The 21862-nt window shown below is 42.3% G+C and overlaps 1 protein-coding gene and 1 pseudogene across 1 annotated transcript; one reads left to right on the forward strand and one right to left on the reverse strand.

Moving 5' to 3' along the window:
* Positions 1-996: 996 nt before the first annotated feature.
* Positions 997-2661, forward strand: LOC101423718 (guanine nucleotide-binding protein G(s) subunit alpha pseudogene; annotated as a pseudogene).
* A 438-nt stretch (positions 2662-3099) lies between these two features.
* LOC101435570 (ret finger protein-like 4A) lies at positions 3100-4736 on the reverse strand. The gene is given in 2 exon segments (XM_058289249.1): positions 3100-3673; positions 4444-4736. Coding segments are annotated over 2 exon segments (858 nt in total). The 5' UTR covers positions 4728-4736.
* Positions 4737-21862: the final 17126 nt, after the last annotated feature.

Consider the following 21862-nt stretch of genomic DNA (forward strand, 5'->3'; position numbering starts at 1 on the left):
ATGCTTTTATATGCTGAGTTTTGGCTTAGAGACAAGCCACATTTGAGCTAAAAGGAGGCTCTCAGGAGGTAACTCTTAGGCACCCTATAATACTATGATAAGATTCAATTTCAAAAGTTTCATAAGTACAGTCATCACAGTCAAGGACATGTAAATGGTCCATCCTCCTTCACTAATCACTCAGGGGATTCTTGCTGTCCCATTAGAGAATGTGGCAGAGCTCCCCACGATGGGAATTTGATATTTATTTAGTTATTGTTTGGATCTCCACCCACTGTGACAATGCCCCATGAACACTTGAACACATTCGTATTCCTTGTAGGTATCCCCCAGGTGAACCTTCTCCAGTGCAACCCCGTGTCTGACACTGCACATGCATGATCCTCCCCATCATAGTTGCAACCCTTCTGTGATCCAAAACTTCTTCAAAATTGAAGCCAACATTGTAGCCAAATACAACTAATATGAAAACGATATAATGATGGTTTTAAAAATAACAAATAAAATACAAAAAAAAAGTTTGAAATAAAAAATATAACTTAAAAATTTTCCTATTATGTCTTTCTCCACTGTAAGATCTGTGGTCTTCGATGTTACATCTTCTTCCATGTATTCACCCAATGTCTTATTTTTTTTTTTCATTTGTCTTCAAAGAAGCTTTAAGTTACAGAAAAGTCATGTACAGAATACGAGTGATTCCCATATACCCAATGTCCTCTCCCTTTTCCCCTTTCCCCTATGAATAACATTTTACATGCGGATGGTACATGTATTACAGTTGATGTACAAATATTGAAACATTGTTACTCACCATGGTCGATGATTTATGTTGTGGTTTATATTTTGGACTGTACGCTTTTATAGATTTGGTGATTTTGATGTGGTCTATGTAGAACAATTCCATTGCCCCAGAATGCCCCGTGTTCCATCTATTCTTTTCCCTCCCTCTCCCCTTGTGACTCATGGTCACCACCAAGATTAGCTCAGTGAAGCGCCATGGTCATCGTTATTTACAAGGACATTGAGGGCTTGACCTACTGGCCTGTCCTCCCATTAGGCCCTACCTGTGCTCTCAAGAGACTCCCGCCCCTCTGGCTGTGATCATTGCATTCAAAGAGAATAACCATATGTTCAGAGAATAACCACCCACAACATTTAGTATATAAAGTGAAATTTATTTTCCAATTAAAACTTTGAGCCTCCCCCGCTCCCCTCGCCCGCCGCCGCACCTTTGGGTCGGGGCGGTGGCGGGGCCGCGGCGGAGGCAGTAGGAGCCGGGCGGCAGCTCCCGCGGCTTCTGCCCCAGTCCGCCTCGGACCCGCGGCGGCCGCCTTCAGCCTCTCGGCCTTGGCTCGCGGGGCGGGGAGCTGCGCGCGCCCCTGGGTTCCCACCGAGGCCGCACACTCCCCGGCGCCCGCCCGCGGCCGGCAGTCAGTCCCCCGAGCTCCTCGCCAGCAGCCAAGCCCGCCCCGGCCAGCCCGGCCCGGCCCGGCCCGCCCAGCGCTGCCCCGGCCCGCGCGAGGCCTCGGGAACAGCAAGGCCGAGGACCAGCGCAACGAGGAGAAGGCGCGGCGCGCGGCCAACGAGATGGAGAAGCTGCTGCAGCAGGACGAGCAGGTCGACGGGCCACTCCCCCCTGCAGCGGCTGGGTGCCGGAAAATGTGGTAGAAGCACCATCGTGAAGCAAATGAGGATCCTGCCTGTTAATGGGCTTAATGGAGAGGGCGCCGAAGAGGCCCCGCAGGCTGCAAGCAGCCAACAGCGGTGGCGAGAAGGCCACGAAAGCGCAGGACGTGGAGAACAACCTGAAAGAGGCCGCTGAGACCCTCGTGGCCGCCGTGACAACCTGGAGCCGCGCGTGGAGCTGGCCAAGCCCGAGAACCAGCTCAGCGGGGACCGCACCCTGAGCGTGGTGCACGCGCCTGACTTGATTTCCCTCCCGAGCGCGCCAGGGCTCTGCGGGAGGAGGAGGGCGCACCTGCCGCCAGCGCGCCAGTGGGTGCCCGCTGACTGCCTGCGCCCAGGACTGCGTGGACGAGACTGATGTCGTCAAGCAGGCCCACTCGTGCCCAGCGACCAGCGCCTGCCTCGCGGCCGCGTCCTGACTTATGAAATCTTTGAGACCAAATTCCAGGTGGACAAAGTCTGCTTGGCCGTGGTCGATGTGGGCGGCCAGCGCGAGGACCAAGCGGGCCCGCCCCGCGCTGCGCGGCCATCACTTTGGCGTAGCCAGCGGCAGCTGCGACGTGGCCCTTCGGGAGGACAGCCCGGCAGCCGCGGCCGCGGCCCTGCACCTCTCCAAGGGCGTCTGGAACAGCGGGCGGCTGCGCACCGTCTCTGCGGTTCTGTTCCTCAACCAGCGAGATGTGCTTGCTGAGAAAGGCCTTGCAGGAAAATCAAAGATCGAGGACTGCTTTCCAGCCTTTGCTCGCTACGCTGCTCCTGAGGATGCTGCTTCCCAAGCCCGGAGAGGACCCACGCGTGACCCGGGCCAAGTGTTTCATCCCCGACGAATTCCTGAGAATCAGCACTGCCATGGAGACGGGCGCGACGCTGCTTCCCCACTTCACCTGCGCCGTGGCCACCGGAACATTCGCCGCGTGTTCAGCGACTGCGAGACGTCACCAGCGCACGCGCCTTCGTCAGGACGAGCTGCTCTAAGGGCAGCCCCTACACTTAATTAAAGCCTTAAGCACAATTAATTAAAAGTGGGACGTAATTGTCCACGCAGTTAATCACCCACCATATGGCATGATTAACAAAGCAACTTTTCCTTTCCCAAGTGATTTTGCAAAACCCCCTTTTCCCTTCAGCTTCAGGCTGCCTAAAAGCAAAAGACAAAAAGGCCACAAAAGTTCCCTCTCACTTTCGGTAATAAATAAATAAATAAATAAATATTGTTTTGTGCACCATTAAAAAAGTCAGAATAAAAATTAAATGTGGGCAAGGAAAAAGAAAACTTCTTTGAGTTCATGAAACATAAGTTTTCCAAATTTCTTTTTTATTGCATTTATAATGTGTGTTCCATGTAGAAAAGGCCACAAGTATAAGCACAAACAAATTCTCAATAAATGTTTTCATTGTCTTGGCTTGATTGGTCTATCCTGGGTTATTCTGGAAGAATGGAATGTGTGGATTTACTACAGGACAAATACTCAGGGAGCCCTTATCACCATTGCTTAAAACTGAAGGAGAAAAGAAGGGGCGCAGTGGCTCTGAAAATGGAATGTTGCTGAATGTAAAGATATGGGATCCATCAGTGATGTCTCAAAAAGAAAGGTTTCCAATATTCATATCCAGGAAAATGCCCACTCGGTGTAACCAGGTGTTCACCCAGACTGCAGTGTGTGGCTTAGTGCTGGCTGAGAAAACATTTCCATCTCTCAAGCCCAGAGTCCAGAAGCCATAATCCGAAGACCAAAGAACAGTTCCCTTTCGGTTAACAGATTCCTTACAAACACCCAGATCCCATTCTGTGCTTGTTCCCATCTCCACCTCCCAGTAGTGGCGGCCCGACGTGAACCCGGAAGAGCCAAGAACGCATACTGCGTAGCTGAACCTCTCAGCACGTTCTTCACGATTCTGTTTGTTATGTCCACACCGGACTCTCCTCAGGTCCTCAGAAATGATGAGGAGGTTATTGGCTGAGTCTACATCCAAGGTCATATCCACCGTGGAAGACAATAAGACAGTTAGTGAAAGGACAGACTATAAACCCTCCACATTCTACTGCAAGTGCCCAAATACAGGGTTGAATTCTGTTCCTTTAATTCCTTTTTCACTAAAGAAAATTTTTTTAGGAAATTCATCTAGCACTGTTGACGAGTTTAAAATATCCTGTTTTATGGCAGAATGGGTCTTTCATTCACAGTAAGGATTCTGTTTGTATTCAACTATGTGGTTATTTGATTATTCTTTTTAATGCATAAGATCCCTGAAGGCGGGTACCATCACAGTTGTTTGTTCTCAAATTATAGACAGCATTAAGGAAGAAAAAGTATTCTATTTATTGTAAAATAATGTTCAAATATTAAACTTTCTTTTCTCTTTGCTGTTAGATTCCCAGTTCACCTTGGTGGCTGGGGAGTTGCATGTATACTTTAAAATTGCTATGGTTTTATCAAAATTAAGAGTTAATGTTAGGAAGCCGGAGGCAATGGATTACTTCTGCCTCACTGTTATTCAACATTCAAAGTACTCATCAGCCAGCTGTGGCTACTGTTTTGGACAACACAGTTCTAGGTCATGAACAAAATATATTTTCTTTGAAATATCCAGTGTAGTTGAATCTAATCTACACTCAGAGGTGAGAACAACTGATGTTTGTGGCACATAGAAATTGTAGGTGTCAGAATTGAACTAATGCCCATATTTAATATTGAACCTTTTGAGTAGTTGTTTATTCCAGGGTCCATTGTGGGAAGTTATACAGATTCCTTACCTTGGAACTTTAGTATCTTTGGGTTCATCTGTAGAATAGTTTTCAGTTGAGGCTCCAGTTCTCGGACCTTGGAAACCAGCTCCCCCAACTGGCAAATGTGTCTGATGTCATTCTTCTGTGAGACCACAGGGCAGGAAGGGCACAATAAACCCTCCAGATGGGGCTCCTTCTGCAGTGAATTGGTGCAGTGCAGGCAGCAGGCATATCCACATTTTAGGTACACTGGGTTTTCAAGGTAAGTCATGCAGATAGGACATCTGCTTGCCTTTTTAAATTGTTCAGCCATGCCCAATCTCCGGGTAAAATCTACACGAGAACGGAGTTTACAGAATCGAAGGACCCAGATGTTTTCTTGTTTACATTCATAGAGTTGTCATGTACCTTCTATGTGCAATCATTAACACCACATAAGGCAAGTGAAATATACATACAAATATAAAACTCATGTCCTTGAACTTCTGATATTTGGAATCTAGTTGGAATGAAGAATATAATTCATTATCTGGCATTAAATTGAAGTCATGAAAGGATCTAGACCTGGGGTGTCTAATATGATAGACACAAAACTCATGTGGTTCATGAGCACCTGAAAATTCACTTGATCTAAATTGAGCTGTGCAGTGAATGCAAAATACAGACTGGAAGTTTAAGATGCACTAACAAAAAGAGAATGTAAACTCTCTAATAACTGTTTGTAATCAATTACATATTGAAATAATTGTAACTAGAATATTAAATGAATTGGGAATGTTTCTTTTTTACTTCATTAAGGTGGCTATTAGAAAATTTCTAATTACATATGTGGGTTACTCTATATTTCTATTGACTAGTGCTGTTCTAACCCAGAGATCAACCAACTACTCTACCAGCTGGTGTGTCCTGGATGTAGCAGAAACCCACAGCAACAGCTGAGAAGTTCAAGTCAATGGAGAAACTCAATTCACCATCTGCTAGAATTGTCTAAGCTATCATTTGATAAAGAAAACCAAGACTATATCATTTCTTCTGCCTGAATATTGAAAATCAAGGTTCTGTCTACTATTCCTAGAGAAGTGGGACCAAGAGTCCCAAATCACAGATTGTGGGTGGCATTGAGTTGGCCTCAGATAACACTTGCAGAAATAATAAATTATCAATTTCCTGGTGCTTGCTCTCTCATATCTGCCATTTGCTGAAATTTGAGAAATAGAATTGAAATTAGATAGGATGGCACTCACCACTCCTCCACTAGATTCTCCTCTGGCTACAGCTGCTTCCTCTGTCAGCTCAGTTCTGAACTGAAAAGCACTGACAGTGCCTCTTCCCACTTTATATCCTGCATCTCGTCTTGATTTAATCAAGTTTTGATTTAATTATGGCATAAATGATGACATAGAAAGATTATTACAAAGGAGATCCTTTTGTCTTGAAGTTACTTTTCCTATTAGTATGGACAAATATTTCCATGTTCTTATCACTCTAGATTACATTTTCAACATTATTTTTGGTGGGAGTAGGATTTGGTATTAGGACATAAATTTTAAAACAGACTATTTGTCATTGACATTAATCCTTATGAATAGAGTTAGTATCAGTGAGTTGGGATTTTTGTTTTTTTGCTCACAAAATAAAACTTTCTAGTATTTATATAAAGGAAATTAATTAAACCTATTCGGAGGGAGGCGGGGCAAGATGGTATCTGAGTGAATGCTCCTTATAGTCTCTCCTGCAAAGAAGCGGCTGGGCAACGTTCGAAATTCTTCAGGACCAGGCTGTTTCAGGATTTTGCAGGGCAGGAGGTATCTGGACATTGATTTGGTGGGACGGTGACAGAGAAGATTCGTGTAAAAGGTAGAATTGAGGCTCTCTTACATGGAGATAGGGGCTGCGCACAGGACGCTCCCCCCTGGGGGGGGCAGCGTGGCAGTGGTGATTCCTGGAGGCTCTGCAGTGCTGGGGAATTCATAAGCCCTGAGCAGGCCATTCAGGGGCTTGCAGGGCAGGAGGTCTTTGGAAACCAATTTGGTGAGACAGAGACGGAGTTTATGTGAGGCGTGGAATTTTGGGTTTCCGACACAGATATCAGCACTTCCGGCTAGAGCCCCGCCCCGTAGGCCTGGCTGCCGATCTGCAGCGGTCCTTAAATTGGACACAATAAATAGGCACCACCAGAAGGCTGTTTCCGGGGCTTGCAGGTTGGGAGGTGGCTGGAAGCTGACTAGGTGAAACAGAGACGGAGGAGTATTTTGCGAGGCTTGTAATTTTGGGTTTCTGACTGGATATCAGTGCTCCGGGCTAGAGCCCAGCCCCGTAGGCCTGGCTGCCAATCTGCAGCAGTCCTTAAGTCAGTCACAATAAAGAGGCACCCCCAGCAGGCTGTTTCAGGGGCTTGCAGGGATGGAGGTGTCCTGAAGTCGAATTGGTGACACACTGACAGGAGAGACTCTTGTGAGAGGGGGAATTTTGGGTTTCTGACACAGAGGTCAGAGTTTGTGGATGTGACCCCCCACATAGGGCTGGCATTCAGCTGTGGGGATCCCTGAAGGCTGTGTTGCACTGCAGGCTCTCAGGCTCCCTGTTAACCAGATTTGAGGTTGCCAGGTCTATGTCCCCTAAACCCTGGTGGCCCACACCCCGGAGACTCACACCTCTTGAGTCTGCAATATCACAGACTTCCTATCCCTGAATCCACCATGCCCTGAGGTCCATCTGAAGTCCTTGATTGTCCTACCCTTCAATGTTTGCATTTTTTTTTCTCTTTTTTCTTTTTCTTATTTTTTATTGTCCTGGTTGTTAATATTGCATTATCTCCTAGTCTTTTCTCCCATTGTATCCCCCAAGGTCTTTTTTTCATTTATTTAGGGGTTTTTTGTTGTTGCTGTTGTTGTTGTTCTCTTTCTTCTTTTCTTTTCCTTACTTGTTTCACTCCCTTTTCTTTACCCGCCCCCCCTTTTTCTCTCTTTCTTTCTTCTCTTTCCTTTTCTCTTTTCCCTCTTTTTCATCTTATTTTATTTTATCTCAATTATACAACAGGTGCTGCAGGGAACACCTCACTTTTGCTGGGTTTCCTCATCCTCCATTGCCTCGTTTCTGTTTGAATTGATTTTGGCAACCTACACTAATCCCCTTTCCCCCACATCTTGATATCCTCCATCATCTACTTCTCTCCTATATACCACCTCCCTTTCTTTGGTCCCCAAATTGTCTAACTGTTAATTTCTAATACCTTTGTTTTGTTTTCTGTCTTTTATCCACTCTCAATACTATTGTCTTTCTTTTCTCTTTCCCTCCCTCATGAAAACACTGACTTTTTAATTCATACTATATTCCTCCCATATTCAGTCGACTACCTCATTATAGGTACTCTATTTACTACTATAACTCTACACAACTTACACGAGTCTAATACCCATCCTCCCAGATCACATATTGTTGCTCTGGTAACATTTATTACCAATAATACTTTATACATTTTCCTTTTTTACACAATTGCCTATCCCTGGCCCTAATATTTTCCTTCAAAGTGAACTCAGCCAGCAACAAGAAATTAGAATAAGAAGAACAAAGTGACAAAGACAAGATATAACACTTATGCAAGAACAACAGCTAATTAATCCCCAAGACTACACAAAGAACCTAAGGAACTGATTAAACCCGTCAAGATAAAGTGATGACCAGACAGCAACAAAAAACTGCAAATGAAACCAGTAATCAGGAAAACATGGCTGAATCCAATGAACAAACTAAAAACCAGGAAGGGGAGCAGAACTTCACACAAGTAATTAAAGATCTCAGAACATATATCAGAGACAAACTTAATGAAGTAAAGGAAGAGTTTAACAATATGAAGAAAACCCTTGGAAAGGAAATTGCAGACATACGCAAAAAGATAACAGATATGATGGGAATGAACACCACAGTTCAAGAAATCAAAAATACACTCGCAGCAAATAGCAGCAGATTAGAAGAGGCAGAGGAGAGAATTAGTGATGTGGAAGACAGTACATCAGAAATCAAAAAGATAGAAGAATTGATCGATAAAAAGATAGAAAAAATCCAGCTAGAACTTAGGGACCTGAATGACAATGCAAAATGCACAAACATACGTATTATGGGCATCCCAGAAGGAGAAGAGAAGGGAAATGGGTCAGAAGGGGTGTTGCAGGAAATAATGGCTGAAAACTTCCCAAATCTACTGAGAGAGACAGATGGACATATCCAAGAAGCACAACACACCCCAAACATCATAAACCCCAACAGGCCCACCCCCAGACATATACTTGTCAAATTATCCAATGCTCAACACAAAGAGAAAATTCTAAAAGCAGCAAGAGAAAAGAAAACCATCACATACAAGGGAGGCTCCATAAGATTAAGTGCTGATATCTCATCTGAAACCATGGAGGCCAGAAGGCAGTGGTATGATATAGTCAAGGTACTAAAAGTAAAAAATTTCCAGCCAAGAATATTCTACCCAGCTAAATTAGCATTCAAAAATGATGGAGAGTTCAAAATATTCACAGATAAACAGAAATTGAAAGAGTATGCCAACAAGAACCCTCCCCTTCAAGAAATTCTAAAGGGAGTTCTGCAGGAAGAAAGGAAAAAACAGGACAGGCAGAGTTGGAAAAGAGTGTAAGAGCAACAAAAAAGACAAAAAGAGAAGCAAACAAACAAAATATGACAAACACAAGTCCAATCAAAATATGGCTAACATAAATAATTCCTTGAAAGTAATAACACTGAATGTCAACAGATTAAACTCACCTATCAAACGATTCAGACTGGGACATTGGATAAGGAAATATGACCCATCTATATGCTGTCTACAAGAGACACATCTTAGACCCAGAGACTCATGGAGGCTGAAAGTGAATGGTTGGAAAACAATCTTACAAGCAAACAATAACCAAAAAAGGCAGGAGAAGCTATATTAATATCAGACAAAATAGACTTTAAATGTGAAACAATTGTGAGAGACAAAGGATATTACATATTAGTGAAAGGGACACTCTCTCAAGAAGAACAAACAATCATAAATATTTATGCTCCTAACAAGGGCACCTCTAAATATGTGAGGCAAACACTGGAAAAACTAAGTGTAAGAATAGATGTATCTACAATTACAGTGGGAGATTTTTAATACACCACTATCAACTCTGGACAGAACATCTCAAAAAGAATCACTAAAGAAACAATATATTTGAACAGTATATTAGAGGAACTGGATCTAATAGACATATACAGATCATTACACCCCAATACAGCAGGATATACATTTTTCTCAAGTGCACATGGATCATTCTCCAAGATAGGCCATATGCTAGCCCACAAAGAAAGGCTTAGTGAATTCAGAAAGATTGAAATCATACAAAATAATATCTCTCACCACAGTGGAGTGAAGCTGGAAATCCGCAAGGACCAGAGTCCCAGATCTCACATGAAGATATGGAAATTAAACAGCACACTCTTAGAAAAACAGTGAGTCAAAGAGGAAATCTCAAAAGAAATCAATAACTACCTTGAAACAAATGATAATGATAACACAACATACCAAAACTTATGGGATGCAACAAAACCAATACTGAGAGGGAAATTTATAGCCATAAATTCATACATCAAAAAAGAAGAAAGAGCAAAAATTGAAGACCTAACTGCACATTTGGATGAATTAGTAAAAAAAAGAACAAAGTAATCCCACAGGAAGAAGAAAGAAAGAAATAACAAAGATAAGAGCAGAGCTAAATGAAATAGAAAATAAGAAAGCACTTGAAAAGATAAACAAGACCAAGAGCTGGTTTTTTGAGAAGATCAATAAAATTGACAAACCTTTAGTGAGACTAACAAAGAAAAAAAGAGAGAAGATGCAAATACATAAAATAAGAAATGAGAAAGGAGATATCACCACTGACCCCACAGAAATAAAGACTATCATAAGAGGATACTTTGAAAAACTATATTCCAACAAAAATGACAATTCAGAGGAAATGGACAAATTCCTAGAAATACATAAGCAGCCTATATTGACGAAAGAAGAAATTGATGATCTCAACGAACCAATCACAAGTAAAGAGATAGAATCCATCATTAAAAACATCCCAAATAAGAAAAGCCCAGGGACAGACGGCTTCATGAGTGAATTCTACAAAACATTCTGGAAGGAACTAACACCAATCCTGCTGAAACTCTTCCAAAAAATCAAAACAGAAGGAACATTGCCTAACTCCTTCTATGATGCCAACATTACCCTAGTACCAAAGCCAAACAAAGACATCACAAGAAAGGAAAATTACAGAGCAATTTCTCTAATGAACCTAGAATCAAAAATACTTAACAAAATGCTTGCTAATCGTATTCAACAACACATTAAATGAATTATACACCATGACCAAGTGGGATTCATTCCAGGTATGCAAGGATGGTTTCAACATAAGAAAATCAATCAATGTAATACACCATATAAACAGATTGAAGGAAGAAAATCACATGATTATATCTATAGATGCAGAAAAAGCATTTGATAAAATACAGCACCCTTTCTTGATAAAAACACTCCAAAAGATTGGAATACAAGGAAATTTTTTGAACATGATAAAGAGTATATATGAAAAACCCACAGCCAACATCGTTTACAATGGAGAAATCCTAAAATCCTTCCCTCTAAATTCAGGAACAAGACAAGGATGCCCACTCTCTCCCCTTCTATTTAACATTGTCTTAGAAGTACTTGTTCGAGCACTGAGGCAAGAACCAGATATAAAAGGCATTCAAATTGGAAAGGAAGAAGTCAAAATTTCATTATTTGCAGATGACATGATCCTATACATAGAAAACCCTGAGAGGTCTACAACAAAGCTTCTAGAACTCATAAATGAGTTTAGTAAAGTCGCAGGTTATAAGATCAATGCACAAAAATCAGTAGCATTTCTGTACACCAATAATGAGCAAGTTCAGTAGGAAATCAAGAAACAAATACCATTTACAATAGTAAATTAAAAAATCAAATATTTAGGAATAAATTTAACTAAAGAGGTAAAAAACTTATACACCGAGAACTACACAAGACTGTTCAAGGAAATCAAAGAAGACCTAAATAAATGGAAGAATATTCCCTGTTCATGGATAGGAAGACTAAATATTATTAAGATGTCTATCCTTCCAAAACTGATCTACACATTCAATGCAATCCCATAAAAATCAACACAGTCTTCTTTAAGGAACTAGAAAAACTAACTATGAAGTATATTTGGAAAGGAAAGAGGCCCCGAATAGCCAAAGACATATTGGAAAAGAAAAATGAAATTGGAGGAATCACACTACCTGACTTCAAAACATACTACAAAGCTACAGTAGTGAAAACAGCATGGTATTTAGCATAAGGAGAGACACACAGACCAATGGAATTGAATTGAAAGTTCTGATATAGAACCTCATATATATAGCCATATAATATTCAATAAAGCCACCAACCCTCTCAACTGGGAGAGAATGGCCTATTCAACAAATGGTGCCTGGAGAACTGGATATCCATATGTAGAAGAATGAAAGAGGATTACCATCTCACACCTTATACAAAGATCAACTCAAGATGGATCAAAGACCTAAATATAAGAGCCAAGACCATAAAGACTTTGGAAAGCAGTGCAGGGAAACATCTACAAGACCTTGTAATAGGAAATGTCTTCATGAATACCAAAAGCTCGAGCAGCAAAAGAACAAATAGATAAATGGGACTTTCTCAAAATTAAAGCCTTCTGCACCTCAAAGGAGTTTGTCAAGAAAGTAAAAAGGGAGCCTACACAATGTGAGAAAGTATTTGGCAACCATATATCTGATAAGAGACTTATAACTTGCATATATAAAGAAGTCCTATATTTTGCAAATAAAAAGATAAACAACCCATTTAAAAAATGGGAAAAAGATTTAAACAGACACTTCTCCAAAGAAGAAATACAAATGACTAAATAGCACATGAAAAAATGCTCCAAATCTTTAGCTATCAGGGAAATGCAAATCAAAACTACAATGAGATACCATCTTACTCACATAAGATTGGCAGCTATGAAAAAACAGAAGAATACAAATGCTGGAGAGGATGTGAAGTAATAGGAACACTCATCCACTGCTGGTGGGAATGCAGAAGGATCCAACCATTCTGGAGGACAGTTTGACGGTTTCTCAAAAAACTAACCATAGATTTCCCATATGACCCAGCAATTCCATTGCTGGGTATATACCCAGCAGAACTGAAAACAAGGACACAAACGGATATATGCACACCAATGTTCATAGCAGCATTGTTCACTATCGCCAAAAGTTGGAATCAAACCAAATGCTCATCAACAGATTAGTGGATCAATAAAATGTGGTATATACATACAATGGAATACTACATGGCTTTAAGAACAAATACACTACAAACATACATGATAACATGGATGAATCTTGAGAACCTTATGTTGAGTGAAGCAACACAGACATTGAAGGACAAATACTACATGACCTCAATGATATGAAATAAGCTGCCTCAGAGAGCTAGAGACTGGAAGATAAGCTTACAGGAAATCGGGGGGTAGAGGAAGGATATAAGCTGACATCTACATGGGGGAAATCTATGATAAGCTGGAGGTAAGTATGTGTACAAGGAAGGGATAAAATAGGGGCATAGGGTTACCTTTGGGTGGGGCTTTGTGGGCTTGAGGGGGGCTAGGGATGGGCGGATGGGTAATATTGCCCAAGAAATTGGGGGGAGGGTGGGGCAACATACAAACATAGGAGAACATCAGGTATTGGTTGAGAGTATAATGCTGAGAAAACCTTTTCAAAATGTAAGTAGGAAAGTTACCTGTTTAAGATACTTAAAAGGGATAATCTGATGTAGGACGGACTCCTAGGGAATATGTGAATGCTCATTTTGCCAAAGTGGGTTATACCATTGGGTAGAGACCCATATAATGAGAGTGAAGGTATACTCACATCCTGAGGAGGACTAATGCCATCAAATAGAGGGAACTGTATCTCTCAAGAGAAATGGTGGCTCCCAGGGCATTAGGGCAGTTGAACAAGTCAAGCCCTCAACACTGTTGCAAGTATCTCTGAACATGGCTCCTCAAGAAATGAAGATTGACTGTCACTGTGGGCCCCAAGGGGAGGGGGAAATAGATATTGAATAGATGGAACCAACATAACTGTGAGGGCAATAGAAGTGTTTCACAAGAGTACACAAGGATGGATATAAAACATGTAATATTACACCCAAAAACATATAGGGGCTGACAGACTAATAATGTAAATCATAATGTAAAACATAGGAATAACCAAAAATTTAGAAAACTATATAGCCTAAAGTATAAACCACAATGTAAACACAAATATTACCTTGTTTGAAAGCCACTGTCTCAATATCTGTACATCAGTTTCAGTAAATATGGTATGAATATGTTAAAAGATTATCACTGTGGAAGGGAAAAGGTTGTATAATGGATATGTGGGAGTACTGTATATTGTATATATGAATTACTGTCATCTATAGCTCTTGTGAAGAGAAGCTTAGTAATTAGGAAAAAAGAAAAGAAAAAGAGAAGATGTAGAATTTTTCCAAATCAATATGTATTCTATATGTAACCTTTAAACTCATCGCTATATTCCATTTTACTATTAAGGGAACCTGGCATTATATTGGGCTTCACTTTTCAGGAAGTTCTGGATCACAGAGTGGTTCAACAGTGGCAGTGGAGGAATACTGGTATGGGATGTTATTGACAGGGGACATATGGTTGACAGGGATTTCTACAGGACATGTGTCTGGAGTGCATAGAAATGTTTGGATATACTCATAGTGGAAACAATTAAAAACAACAGCCTGGGGGGGGGAGTGCTGGGTTCCTAGCCAGGGGGGCTCTGTCATGGTCCCTAGGGGAGCAGCAGCAGTCCCCTGGGTGCAACAGCAAGGACCAGAAAGGAATGAGGTTCCAACAGTGAGCCCCTGATATTAATGACTATGCTTGTGGGCCTATACACCTGAAATAAGAACAAGGCCTAGAGCAGCACTGTGCCTAAGAGTTCCCTCCTGACAGCCTCCGTGTTACTCAAATGTGGCCAGTCTCAAAGTCAAACTCGGCATGTAAATGCAATGCCTTCCCCCCAGCGTGGGACATGACACCCACGGATGAGCCTCCCTGGCACTGAGGGATCACTACCAAGTACCAGCTGATGACATAACTAGAAAATGACCTTGAATTAAAGGTTCAACGTGGACCAGCAGAATATCCCTGTCTACATATAATAACAGGAGTTAAAAATGCTGTTTGACCTAAAGTAAGGGGGAAATGGAAAGGACAAATGAGTTTATATGGCTGTGAGTCTGGAGGTTGTCAGAAGGATTGCCCTTATGCACACCTGAGCAGAGTCTCAGAGACAGATAAAGTAGATACAACCCCAGGTATTGGTTCTTTTGAGGGCTAAAGAGACCCACAGGTTTTATGGTCATGGCAGATGGAGTTCACTGCCATGTCAGTTGGCCCTTCTTTGGAGCCGGTGTTTCTGCGTGATGGAGCTGGACTCAGATGTGATCTCTTTTCACAAGCCTTTCATGCTACTTTACTGGAATTGTAGTTGGTGCTGGGGCTTAAGATATATCTAGGGGATTTGAATCTCTGGGCTGACAATATGATAGCCAGGCCCTGAGCCTCAACAGACTTCAGCTCCTACACTCTGATTTATTGGACTTACTCCACTTAGCTAACATGGAGTTGAAGAATGTCAACTACCACACCATGGAGCCTAGAGTGCTTACAACTGAAAGCAGGAGGATTGCATCCAATATCCATCTGGAATCTAAGCCCCCTCTTGACATAGATGTGGAATGGACACAACCAATCTGAAGTCCACAGGATGGAGGAATACAGTAAGGCTTAGAGTGGAGTTACTGACATTCTATTCATGAACTATTGTGGTTAATAATCAAGAAAATGTGGCACTGGTGTGGGAAAAGTGGCCATGATGGCTGCTGGGTGCCAGGAATGGGAGGAGGAGATGAGATGTGGAGGCATTTTCGGGACTTGGAGTTGTCCTGGGTGGTGCTGCAGGGACAATTACTGGACATTGCCGATCCTCCCATGGCCCACTGAATGGAACGTGGAAGAGTATGGGCTATGATGTGGACCATTGACCATGAGGTGCAGTGATGCCCAGAGGTGTACTCACCAAATGCAATGGATGTGTCACGATGATGGGGGAGAGTGTTACTGTGGGGGGAGTGGTGGGGTGGCGGGGGTGGGGGTAAATGGGGACCTCATATTTTTTTAATGTAATATCTTTTTAAAAAATGAATAAATTGAGTAGAATTTGGAAAAATAAAATAAAATAAAAATAAAGGGATGCTGATGCAAAGTACCAGAAATCTGCTAGGTTTTACAAAGGGTTTTCATTTGGGGTAAATGTTTACAGTCACAAGGCCCTAAAGAGTCCAACTGAAGGTTACTTCCTTACCAAACTCCGTTGCCACATGTTGAAGCAAGATTGCAGGCTTGCCATAGGGCTTGTCTCTCTTCCTAGGGCTCATTTCTTTCCAGGCTCAGCTGCTCTGTTCTCTGCCTAAGATCAGCTGTGAACTCTCAGGTGAATGGTTCATCTGTCTTTCCAGGGTCTCTGCAGTGTCTATGGAGGTGTCTCTCTTCCTCTGTGTATCTTCTGAAGATTTATGTCCCTGAGACAGACCTTTAATGGGGATAGTGGTAAATATAGGTTCAGATAAAAGGGGTAGAGGAATCATGAATAGGACATTGGAAATTTTCTGTATGATACTGCAATGACAGACACATGACATAATACCATTGTCAAAGCCTATAAAACTATACAGCATGAAGTATAAACCATAATGTAATCTACAGACCTTGGTTAGTAGCAAAGCTTCCATATTGGTTTATCAATTTTATGAAATGTCCCAGACTAATGTAAGATGCTAATAATAGGGAAAAATATGTGTGTGGGTGAGGGGGGTTATATAACATTGGTTATATTACCAAGGCTTTGACTGGAAGATCATATTGAGAATGATGCTCAATTACTCACATATGACCAGAGACTTTTAACAAACTAAGGTTGACTTTTTAGAGCCAATGATTGCAAAACTCTTTTGGAAAATCTGGTCTGGTACCTTGCTCTTGGGATCCCAACCTTTATATGTCAGTAGAAAGTTACTTTCTGGCAGGTATTTGCTTATTTTCTCTGACTTTAAGCAACAGGAATTCACCCAAATGTATTGGCAAACTGTAGGTGAACTCTGGTATTGAATTTTTGTCTTGGCTTCCTAGCCTCAGATGCTTTCCAAAGTCCAACAGAAGGTTCCTTATGGAAACTTCCAGGATAAAAAGGCCTATGTTTTATTTTATTTTATTTTATTTTTAAGATTTATTTATTTATTTAATTCCCCCCTCCCCCGGTTGTCTGTTCTCTGTGTCTAATTTGCTGCATCTTGTTTCTTTGTCCGCTTCTGTTGTCATCAGCGGCACAGGAAGTGTGGGTGGCGCCATTCCTGGGCAGGCTGCACTCTCTTTCATGCTGGGCAGCTCTCCTTACGGGGCGCACTCCTTGCGCGTCGGGCTCCCCTACGCGGGGGACACCCCTGGGTGGTACAGCACTCCTTGCGCGCATCAGCGCTGTGCATGGGCCAGCTCCACATGGGTCGAGGAGGTCCGGGGTTTGAACCGCGGACCTCCCATGTGGTAGACAGACGCCCTAACCACTGGGCCAAGTCTGCCGCCAAAAGGCCTATGTTTTAAATCACCATTCTTGTTGAACATATGTAAATACTTAGGCCAAAGCTAATGAAACTGGCCTTATTTTATGATCAAGAATAATCTTTTTTGGTTATCTTTTATCAAAGGGAGGGAGACTAGAAAAAGTTTGGATTTCAATAGAAAACTACAGCATACTCCTATAGGTTATCAGATTCTGCTCCTATTTATTGTATGAACTATTTATTTTATATTTTTAAAGATTTATTTTATTTATTTCTCTCCCCTTCCCCACCCCAGTTGTCTGTTCTCTGTGTCCATTTGCTGTGTGTTCTTCTTTGTCCACTTCTGTTGTTTTCAGCCGCATGGGAATCTGTGTTTCTTTTTTTGTTGCATCATCATCTTGTTGTGTCAGCTCTTAACGTGTGCGGCACCATCCCTGGGCAGGCTGCACTTTCTTTTGTGCTGGGTGGCTCTCCTTATGGGGAGGACTCCTTGTGCATGGGGCTTGCGTGGCACAGCACTTCTTGTGTGCATCAGCACTGCGCATGGGCCAGCTCCACACGGGTCACGGGGTTTGAACCATGGTCCTCCCATGTGATAGATGGGCGCTCTATCCACTGGGCCAAGTCCGCTTCCCTGTATGAACTATTTTATATCCCCTTTGTAAACTGCAGATAACTGCATGCATTGTTACCTGCCTGTAAATTGGCCTGGGTCCTGTGATCTTACATATCTTGTTCTGCCTTAAATGCCTGTCAGAAACCTAACAGGATCTTTTGTATATCAGGTCTCCAATAGACAAAAGAGGGCTAACAGCCCCAATCCTTTGACCTCCCTTACTACAGAGTCCCACTCCTTCATGTGCACCATCATACCTTCCCTAAGAAATTATGACCTGGAGCGAACAGTTATAAATACACCTAAAGTTATAAAACAGCTTTTAACACCATTGTCAATGTACTTTGGGCTCCTCGGCTGAGGTTAACAGCCTAGCACCAGTAGTCCTGCTACACAGACAGGCTCCAGATACCCCGGCTGTCCATGAACAATGTTGCACTTATGTTAATATTTCTGACAGCAGATGTAAATAACCTAAATATTTTGAAGAATCAAGGTGCTTTATGATACCAGTCAGGCTCAAATATTTCAATGGCCAGAACTTCCTGAACTAGCTTATTGGTTTAATGGAATATGAAGACAACTAGTTTGATTTAGATTTATGCTATTAGCTGTGATTATTGTTCCTTATCAGTTTATTTCTTGTAGCATTAACTGTTTCATAATTTTGTTCAATTTCCCTGTCATCCTCAAGACAGATGTCTTCTCTTAAGATAGCTAATAAAAATGAAAATGAGATGGAATGGTACTCTCTCTAGTGGACCAAGACTAAAAATAAAAAATATAAATAATGGACACTCTGACTTCGAGAGAGGATCATACCCATGAACTACTCAGCTGTGCAACCCACTCTAAGGGTCTTAAGTGTAATATAACTGCCAGCCAATTAGCCTCATTTAAACCAAGAAAGGAAACAAATGTGAAACATGAAAAGGAAAAAAGGAACAAAACAACTGACTCAATTTACTCAACCACCTGACAAGAAATCATTTGTAGTGATTGGAGTGTTTTGATCAAGAATGATATCCTAAATTGTGTGATCTATTTTTCTTTTAACAATAATATCTACCATTTTCTTTTCCCAATTTTAAGAAAAAAATATTCAATGTCCTACAATAACAATCATCCTTACTCTTAGTATCATTTTGGAACTCGAAGAAATTATTAAGCCTACTTCCACTTCTCGAGGCAATATGTATGTCACATGTAAAGGCTCAACAGAAGACATTAGCTCCAGGGATCACTCTCAGTAATCCTTCGGAATCTGATTCACTATTTTGTGTAGGATGGTCACATCCAGTGCTTCCTCAGTGGTATCGTGAAGCAAAAATACGTCACCATGGCAGAGATAGAATTTGCCCTCTTCCCTATTTTGAATAAATCTATGTGCACTACCATCTGTGGTCTCACACATTCCTTTTTCATAAGCATTATATCCAAAGAACACTCTTTCTGAAATAGCAACTCATTTTTTCTGGGGGATTTCTTTAATATCTTTCCACATGATGTACTATTTTATAACCATACAACACTAACAATAAACAATAATATCAATAACATTTATAATTATTACATATGGTTATTAACTGAGTATTACTAATAAATTTGTATAAGCTGGGACTGAATTAAGGATTTTATATTTTTTATCTCCTTTTATTTTCTCACAACTCTTTTCTAAGATCACCAAGCATGGAATAAATGTGACACTACGATATGCAGATATCAGAGTTCTCTCTTAATAACTACAAAATGCTGCCTCCTTAATCTGATATATTTTTATATCATGTAGATAAATTTTGGTGCTCAAATATCCCAAATTAGTTATGCATTGAAGGTATGTGAAGCAATCATTATAATATGTTCCTGAAAGTAGAATTGCTTAATAAAATCTTGCTTTTCAAAATGTGTTGGAAAGTGTAACTACAGAAAGTCAGAGGAAAAATCAAATTAGGACTAAATTACTTATTATATCTAGTGTTTATAATCATTTTAGTAGACTTATCAAATTTAAATGTTAAATACTGCTATAAAATTTTGAATTAAAACATTTAATAAGAGAAATGTGATTACTTTATTTCATATTGTTAATATCTTTCATGTATCTTATTCCTGGATTTTATGTTTTGTCCTTTTCAAATATTTCCTTTGATGCCAAAACAGCTTAACTGTAAGGAAAATCTAGCTTTCATTAATTTAAATATATTTTTTAGTATGCTTATTAATATTGGTTATAGTATTTTATCAAATCAACACTGTGAGTATATCTGGACAATATCATTGTGGTCATCATGAAAATATAAACCCAGTCCTCAAAGTTAAAATTCCCGTCTTTTCTATTTTCCTGGGCATAAAATATTCATAAATAAATTTATAAGAATGGAGCTAATTAATTTATGTATCTATGATAATTGCCTGATGGCATTTTAATATATTTGACACATTCATATCAACTTAAGTGTATGTGGCATTATATTTCTGTAAAGATGTACCTTTGCAGTTTTTAAATAAGTATTCCTCAACTATTGTCACCTAGATTTGTTGATTTTTTATTTTTACTTTTTTTCTGGACCCTTGGCGCTAATCAGCTTCTCTCCTGTTCTGAAGGCTCCTCATCCTGCCCCAAGGCTGCCACCCCAGGGAATCACCAGCCCACAGCCTGGCTGCAGGAGTGAGGCCACCCTGGTTACGTCCCTGTAGCCCCCACTCCAGGCGCGGCCCGGGGGTGAGGCTGCACGGGCGTGCACTGGGCAGCTGCAGGCCCCCAGGGGGGCTGAGGGCCAGGGCGCGGGCACAGGGGCGCAGGCCGCTCCTGCAGGTGCCGGAACCCGGTACACCCCGACAGCATGCGAAGCCACGCAGGAGCACCCGGCCCACTTCCTGCCAGAGGGGGCACCCAAGCTGGTCTTGGGACAGGAAACGGGGCGCGCGGGCAAAAGGAAGAAAGCCACCTTCCTCCGCGCCCTCCCGCAAAGTAAAACCCCAGAAAATAACAGAAACGGGGAGGCAAAGGGACTAGCTCCAACAGAGTCCAGCAGCGCTGGGCAGCCCCTTTGGGGGGCGGAGGGGAGGCCCCGCCCTGGGGGCTGGAGAGGCACGGGCCGGGCCAGGATGGGGGTGGGGGAACCCCAAACCTAGAGCCGCGATCCGGCCTCAGCTGCGGCCGCGGCGGGATCGGGACAGATGGCGGGTTCCAGGACAGATGGCGGGTTCTGGGACAGATGGCGGGTTCCAGCCCAGCCCTCACTTCTGGGGCTCCCCCAGGTTGCGGGGGCGCCCGGCCCCTGCGCCCTCGCCTGCGCCGCAGCTGCTGCTCTGCCCCCTGTCCCCCTGCCCGACCGGCGGGAGCGGCCCCGCGCGAGGGGCTCTGGAGCTCCTCGGGGGCAAGACTCGCGCTCGCCGCCGCCACGCACCGTCCCCGCCGCGCGCCGTCCCCGAGTCCTGCCTCCCGCGAGGAGGCCGCAGTGCAGGAGAAGGGGTGCGGGCGCCCTCCGCGCGCCGCCGGTGCCCGCCACGCGGCCGCCCCCTCTGGCTGCGAGCGCTGCGGGGCCTGGGAGTAAAGCTGCGGGCGGCGCTGCCGCGCGGGGCGGCTTGCGGGAGAGGAGGGGCGGTCAGCCGGCGCGGGCTCGGGGTCACCCCTCCGCCGCCGCCGGGAGCAGATGAGGATCTAGCTTTGTTGATTTTTAAAAAAGCATTTATAATTTATTCCATGTTATTAAAACCTCAGCTTTAAAAAGTTTATATTTTCAAACTTGTAAGCAACGTTTTCTTAATTATAACTACGTGTCCACCACTATAGTTTCTCTGTTGTATATGGAAATAAAATTACGTTGTTTTAGAAGTAAAATTTATAGATTCTTTAAAAAATCTACCTTACTGAGTTTGAAAAGGTAAACTTCATGGAATAAAGTATCAATGCTAGTTTATTTCCAAGTTTATCTTTTATTTTCCCTACTCCAGGCCTGATTCAGCCGATTCTCCAAAGAATTCCATATCATATTTATGGGTAAAATTACTTAGAAGCTAAGATTTAGGCTTTAAGAGTTTTGTTGTAGTTGGAATGCCAATCCTTTTAGGCCTTTTCAGG

Source organism: Dasypus novemcinctus, chromosome 27 (assembly GCF_030445035.2).
Source record: "Dasypus novemcinctus isolate mDasNov1 chromosome 27, mDasNov1.1.hap2, whole genome shotgun sequence".
Taxonomy (NCBI): domain Eukaryota; kingdom Metazoa; phylum Chordata; class Mammalia; order Cingulata; family Dasypodidae; genus Dasypus; species Dasypus novemcinctus.